Source organism: Montipora foliosa, chromosome 11 (assembly GCF_036669935.1).
Source record: "Montipora foliosa isolate CH-2021 chromosome 11, ASM3666993v2, whole genome shotgun sequence".
NCBI classification, from domain to species: Eukaryota; Metazoa; Cnidaria; class Anthozoa; order Scleractinia; family Acroporidae; genus Montipora; species Montipora foliosa.
The window spans coordinates 3,636,557-3,644,056 of NC_090879.1; the positions used below are offsets into that span (position 1 = coordinate 3,636,557).

Consider the following 7,500-nt stretch of genomic DNA (forward strand, 5'->3'; position numbering starts at 1 on the left):
CATGAACATATTCAAAAGAATTTTTGCTCCAAAGTGAGTCTACTGAGGATGATTAGCACAAACTAAGACAAATTTTTTTGAGAACAATTATTTTCATCTCGGTCTATGGGACTGATCAATTCAAGCTTGTTAGCTCCTCATGTACATGTGCTCCTGATGACCGCTAGACCTAGAAAAGACTACATGTACATGACAGGCTATGGGGGTAAATATTTATTAAAGAATTGTGTGTATGACCAGAAACAGCTTTTTGTGTTTTTGTTGCATGCAATATTCGGTTTCGTATGACTTGGTAACAAATCTTAATGGACTAATATTCTACGATCGCACTTGACCCTATGGTTGATTCGTGGAATGTGGACTTCGGACTTCGGACTACGGAATTAAACTGAGATAATGAGCAAGATATTGTAACATACAAAAGCACTGGTTGAACCATTATGAAGGAAATAGGCTAAAAATCCTTTGAACAAAGTGTAGGCTACGGGTCCGTATAGCCTCTTCTTTAGACTGCTAATTAAATGATGGATCCAAGATGTCAAAGACTTTATGCTAATATCTTCAGAGAATGAAAAACCTCTTAACCATTAAATCTCTGGTTTTAAGTGTGGTTGACTGGTCAATAGCCTGCGTGACCCATCCCCCCTTCATTTTTTTCTCACTTTTCCTCGCACCCCTGATTACGCCTGCAACACAGGCTAACTGGTCGACCAGGGGGACGAGGAGGCAATGATTTGGGGATCAGGAATTTGGATTGTCACCACTCTAAAGCAAGGCCATTGACAAGATTTCAGTAATTTATATTTAATTTATCTGCAGATCTTGAAAAAGATGTGAATACGTTTGGTCGAGGCACAGGCAATGACTTTTGTTTTGAGCAAAGAAGATTTAAGAAGAATCCAAACTACCAAGCAATCAGTACAAAGCATTTCAAACTGTATAGAGTAAGCTTATGTACAGTAGTTGCATTTTAATTAATGACAGTTGTAACAACAGAGTGTATGCCTTTGCCATTACACACTTAACAGGGGGTGATTGTTTGTGTGAGGTATGGGAAGGAAAGGAAGCAAATCCTTGAAGCCAACCACTGAATTACTGTGTACAGTAGCTTTTACAGATCAAGGCCTTGATTGAAACCTTTAATGTAACAACATTCCCTCTTCAATAATAATTATGTCTCTTTGTTTTCTCATTTCAGGAAAGTAATTCTAATGGATCTTTTGAAGTATTTATAACTGATCTAAGGTAAATTTTTCAAAGTATTGGCGAACTTGCTGTTTTTGTTTGGTCAACGTATCACGAGACATGAATAGATCTGATCACATTACAGTGTACATATACATATAATAATCATGGTATTTATCCAGGAATTTCCACTCACTTGAAAGTGGTTTTCAGGAAGGTCCTGCATCTGATCGAATTGGAATTTAGAGATGTTGGTTTTTGAGGAGAGGGGAAAACCAGAGAACCAGCAGAAAAACCTCTTGGAGTAGAGTAAAAAACCAACAACAAACTTAACCCACACATGGCCACGAGTCCGGAATCAAACCTTTATTTTTGGTCACATTGATGGAAGGCGAGTGCTGTAACCATTATAAAGCCAACCCTGCTCCCCTAATTATATAAACTTCAGTGAACGTGCATTACCAGAGACTCGGTAAATGGAGTCGTATGTCTCATAGATTGCTATTCTAAACACAAATGAATGTAAAGTAATTCCCTTTCATGTCACAGTTTTCTTTCTTTTAATTTCTCTTTTTTGGAGACAAAGTATACGTATTCTTCCAATCTCTCAATTTTTCTTACAGTTCCAATGGAACCTTTGTTAATGGACAAAAAATTGGTAAGTTAGAACTGTCTTTCATCTCTCTCTTTTTGACTAATACACTATTTCTGATATTTTATTGTTTTTAGAGGATTTATACTCTGTACACCTGTGGATTTAAAACAGAAGTTGGTATAATTGAAACAACACTAAATTTTCTTTCTTCTGCATTTCTAGGAAAGAGTAATACTCATCCTTTAAAAAACAATGATGAAATATCTCTTTCACTGAAGAAACACAAAGGTAAGGGCCTTAATTTTGGTATAATTATTTTGAAGGGTCAACTTGGTAAAGAAGGAAATAAAAACCTATGGGGAACAAGTTTGGCTCATGGGTGCACAGAGCATTCACCTTCCACCATTGGGGCATATGTTCAATTCCCAGTCCGACGTCATGTGGGTTGAATTTGTTGGTTGTCTACTCTGCTGCTAGAGACTTTTCTGCATGTATTCCTGTTTTCTCTTACACTCAAAATTAAAATTAAATTAAATTAAATTAAATTTGATGTGCTTTTGGTGTGATTTGATTTCATTTACAGTCTCCCCAAGTAGTGCACTCATGCTTTGCTAGATAAGATTGAGACTTTAACAAAGTTATTATTGTTATTATTATTATTATTATTATTATTATTATTATTGTTATTAAATTATCATCATCATCATCAATCATTGTCCTCGTCATTGTCATCATTATTGTTATACCATTGTTATTCTTATTGCAATGAAAGTGGCAAGCAATAACCTACCTTTAATGATGTAGTTTAATTATATACATTGTATAATTGTGAAAATTTTCACTATTTTTCTTCTTACAGCTTATGTTTTCCAAAACATTAGTCAAGCTGACGAGGAGTTTCAGTCACTTCCTGAGGAGTTAAGAGACAAGTACATTTTGTCAACAACTGTCGGGCGGTGAGTTGACAATGATGCAACTAACTTGTTGTTGTGTCAGATAACCTTCAAGAGAAGGATAAGGTCAGGCTGTACATTCTTACGCTGGTCTAAATAAACATAATGAAAGAAATATATGTGTAGTTTGTGAGGCAATGAAAGCCTTACAGCGATGAGGGAGCAACAGAGATGAAGACTTCAAGCACAGCAAAAAAGTAAGGCAATTGATGTTTTTATCTCTTCTGTAATGCTTCTATCATACGGTAACCACCCGCAGGTAAGCTGCACCTTATTCCCGCAAATTGTCGCTAGAAATCAGGGGTGTGGCTTTTCTGAGGGAACATTTGAAAAAGGCTGCCTCCAGTGTGCAGTTTTCCATCTTCGCGTCCAATGTAATGCCCGGTTACTAAGCTACAAACGTTCCGCTCATGAATGTTCTTGTTGAATGAAGAAATTCCTGTACTTAACAAATACCAGAAAAATATCAATCATATGTCAAAGTTGGGTAGGGCTTTGAAGTATTTTCTGTTTCAATGGTAATAGTGAGTTTACATGTACGTTCGATGATAAAGACTCAACTTTGGATTTCTTTTGATTTCTTTCAAAAAACTTTTTTCTTAACTTTGAGCTGCTAAATTCAAGGTGTGGCTTATCTGAAGGTGTTATGGTAATTGCTTTATTGCTTTGAAACCGACATTTCTTTCATTAGTAGGAAGCCCTATTTGAGTTTATTGAGGCTGGATACAAACTCAATTGAAAAAAAAAAAGGAAGGTCCTGGGATCCACATTGGTTAACCCATTAAAGCGGGAATTTCTTTGTTTGCCATCTTGGTGATCCCCGATGGTTCATCAGATAGGGCACCTGACCAATAACTGGAAAGCCACGGTTCAATTCGAGTTCCACTCAGAGTGTAAAACCCAGGGGTTGAGATAAAATTTGAAGTTTGGCGGCTGGTTTGAGCAGAGTAATAGGCCCTTTGCATGACCATGTCACATGAACTGGTCAATAATAATTATAAAAAGTGACTGTGGTAAAAAGTAGATGCCAGGAATGGAAAGAGAGGCCACTGATATTTAAGTGCATGATTATAGAGCGCTTTAAAAGTTTGAATTGTGTTGCGTATGTCAAAGCTTGTCATCCAGCAGCTGTTTTTAACAGTTTTTAATGAATCTGTCTTTAATCACTTAAGTTTAGGGAAAAAGTAGCCGACTTCTGAGTGAAGTAGCCAATTCTCCTTTGCTTTCGGTGCTTATTGAAACTGCTGAAAACCAATCTTTCAGATGGGCATATCATAAGATAAAAATACTTGCCAATGACCAGTATTTGTTTTTGTTGTTCCGAATTGACGTAACTTTGTTTATTTGCACTTGGGGCTTGTCATATGTCACCCTGTGATTTGTGGTCATAAATAGGGCTTTTTATTTAGAAAATGCATAGTTCCTATAAAACAATTTGTGTAAATTTATTATTTGTCGAAACAGAGTTATGAAAGCCAGTGCACTTCAAAATTGAACACTATTGTAAATATCAAGGATACTCTACTATTACAGCAGAAAAGTGTGATGAATAAATTGTGAAATGTGTGACAACATATCATTCCTAACTTCAGAGAGAAAAATAAAGTAACTGTTATCTGAACATATTGCAATTATATACTCTGTCATTTCTTATGTTATTTCTGAAATCCGAATTTCGCAGACCTCTTGTTAATCCCACCAGGGGCCTGCTTCTTGAAAGTCCCGAAAACTTTCGAGCCTGAAAAGTCATTTGTGAAACTGCAAACCGCTTGTTTTGGAAAGCCGATCTTTTAACATGTTTCCAAGCTAACTAAAAGAAAGACGTCTGTTAAGTTTGATGACTGGAATCCTCTCCGTTCTTGAGATACAAAAGGAATTTTGACACCTGAAAATGCCCCGAAAAGTTTCGAGACTTTCGAGAAACGGGCCCCAGGTCATTCGTCTCTGCATGCAGCTTGTGCTTTGTCCAAATTCCAATTCCTGCAGTTTTTCTGCAAGAACCATTGCCAAAGATGGAGCAGTTGTCGCCTGGCCTCACATTAAAATATTTCAGTAAATATATTGGCAAAAAGTCTAGTCTCATTTTGGAAATCTCGAAAGAGTCGCACAGTTTTTAGTGACCACCAAAACAAAGAGTTCTCCCTTTGAAGTGCAATGGCTGCATTTTCATAACCAGTCTCCCTCTACTTACTCTGGTTGAAACTAATGTAACAGTTCAATTTGTTTCTCTTATCAGCGGAGCCTGTGGTGAAGTTCGCCTTGCATTTAGCAAAGGTACTTGCGAAAAATTTGCGGTCAAAATTATCAGCAAAAAGAAGTTCTCAGTTGGAGTAAGTGAAGTGAAAGCAACTTTGTGGCAATTTTCACTATAATATTACTTTGTTGAAGCTTCAATATTTTGACAGGCTTTAATGGCAACAGCATGGAGAGGGTTTTGCTGGTTCCTTTGTCATGTGTCGCATTTCCGTTTTAGAATTTCTAGTGAATGTCAAACCAACCAGCTTGCATACACAGAATGTAACTACGATGAGAAATCACAAACAGTTTTCAGTCTTTACGTAACATCTTTGATTTATGTGGATTCCTTTATAGCCAAGACAAGCAGCATTGAGGGATGAAGTCAATATTCTCAAGAAAATAAATCATGTAATTATACCAGTTGTCAGTTACCGGTAGTTTACTTCGATTGCTCCCTGAAAAAAAAAAAAGGTTTTCTCACACACTATTGAACCCACCACCCCAGCTCTATTGTAATCTCAACAAATACTGGTTAAAGTCGTAATGTTTGCTTTGAAACATTGCAAATCCTGAGAGACCATTCAGATAGGTGAGTGGGAAATAGGTTGGAATGGATTCTAATGCAACTAAGGCAACCTCCAGTCCCTTAGGTCACCCAACCTACCCCAAGCCCCTTATTAATAATAATAATAGTAGTGGTAGTGGTAGTGGTAGTGGTAGTGGTAGTGGTAGTGGTAGTGGTAGTAGTCCATCGATATATTGATGATGACTTGTATAATTATGTGATTAGTGTGTGGGTCTTTAAATATCTGAGGAGAAAGTGCTTTGTTATTATATCCGCAAATGGTTAGACTTTCAAGTCTTCTCGGATAACGACTAGAAACCATAGGCCCCGTCTTCTAAGTTCATTAGTTCCCTGTGGGATGTTAAAGAACCCACACACTATTCGAGAAGAGTGGGGGATGAAGTTCCTGGTGTTGTGGCTTTCCTTTGTGAGTATATGGGTGGGTGGGTATAGCAGGTCCACATCAGCTCAATGGAATAAACACTGGAAAGCACATCAAGTTTGAATGGCACAGGGTTCGTATGCGTCTCGAAAACCCTTGAAAACCCTTGCATTTTGAGAGTGCATTTTCAAGGCCTTGAAAATCCTTGAAAATCTCTGCTCTTCATTCCTGGTCCTTGAAAGTCCTTGAATTTTTTTCTGACCCACATTTTTAATCTTTGATAACTTCAGTGAAAATAATCAGCCACTCAAGTCATGTCATACAAACGCGACGAGCTGTGGGGTTGAGAATGGTTACCAGTGCCTTTGCATTATTTTGTACTGTCAGACCATTTCTATGGGTAAATTCATCGACGTAAATAAAAAAGAGGTCCTTGAAATTTCAAATTTGGCCCTTGAAAGTCCTTGAAAAGTCCTTGAATTTTTGGTCTGAAAAAGTGTGCAAACCCTGAATTGACAGGAAAGTAGAAAACACTAAAAATAAGTAACAGTATTTGCCCAAAAAGATAGATCAAGGTTTACTATAGAATGAATGAAATGGGGTCCTGTGGTGCTCAGGAATAAACGAAAACAGGAAGAAAATGTTAATGTATTATCCTCAATACTGTTCTTCTTTGTTTTCCAGCCGTGTGTGATCAAAATTGAAGATGTTTATGAAACTGCTGATGTCCTTTACATTGTCTTGGAATAGTACCATTCATTTTGTGATTGATATGTAAACCTTGTTTTGATAAAATGCTTTTTCAATTGGTTATGTAGATGAAATCCTTGAGGTACGGAGAAGTACTTGCCTTTAACCCATTGACTCCTGAACCACCCCTCCCCCGCCCCCCCTTCCCCCAAATTGATAACTAAAATTGTCTCGGGTTTGCATAACTTTAGAGAGTTCTCCCAACTGCTCCTTGTGTTTACATGAGGCTATGTAAACACAGAAAAAGTCCTCTATTGCTTAAATATCTATCAAGTCTCACTCCTAGTCGTCAACGGGTTAAAAAAGGAGGAAAAAGGAAAGAAAAGGAAAGGAACTTTGTTTAAGTGTCTAGTCGTTCTAACGCAGGAGCACTAATTGTGGACTTTGTAAACTGAAATTAACAATTAACGCAAATGTTGGTTTTTGAGGAGAGGGGAAACCGGAGTACCTGCAGAAAACCTCTCGGTGCAGAGTAGAGAACCAACAAACTCAACCCACATATGACGCCGAGTCTGGCCGGGAATCAAACCCGGGCCACATTGGTGGGAGGCGAGTGCTCTCACTGCTGCGCCATCCCTGCATCCCCAAGGGTGCAAAAAAAAAGGTCGAGTGGTGTTTATTGCTTAGAAAAGGTGAACAGATTGAAGAATTTAGTCCTGGAAATAGTAATTATTTTAATTTATAATTTGTTTGTACACCTTAAGAGCGCTCAGGAGCTCGTTCATCATGTGCCCGTTCATTCTGGAGAGCGGAAAACCGGAGTACTTGGATAAAAACCTCTCAAAGCAAGGAGAGAACCAACAACAAGCTCAACCCACTATGATGCCGGGAC

The 7,500-nt window shown here is 37.8% G+C and overlaps 1 protein-coding gene across 1 annotated transcript in view; it reads left to right on the forward strand.

Moving 5' to 3' along the window:
• Positions 1-7,500, forward strand: part of LOC137976306 (serine/threonine-protein kinase Chk2-like) — a 21,810-nt gene that overhangs the window by 5,691 nt on the left and 8,619 nt on the right. Inside the window, exons 2-9 of the mRNA XM_068823605.1 lie at positions 820-944; positions 1,199-1,245; positions 1,809-1,843; positions 2,003-2,068; positions 2,640-2,736; positions 4,970-5,063; positions 5,326-5,379; positions 6,603-6,667. Of these exons, the coding sequence (XP_068679706.1) occupies positions 820-944; positions 1,199-1,245; positions 1,809-1,843; positions 2,003-2,068; positions 2,640-2,736; positions 4,970-5,063; positions 5,326-5,379; positions 6,603-6,667 (583 nt within the window). The remainder of the gene's footprint in view (positions 1-819; positions 945-1,198; positions 1,246-1,808; positions 1,844-2,002; positions 2,069-2,639; positions 2,737-4,969; positions 5,064-5,325; positions 5,380-6,602; positions 6,668-7,500) is intronic.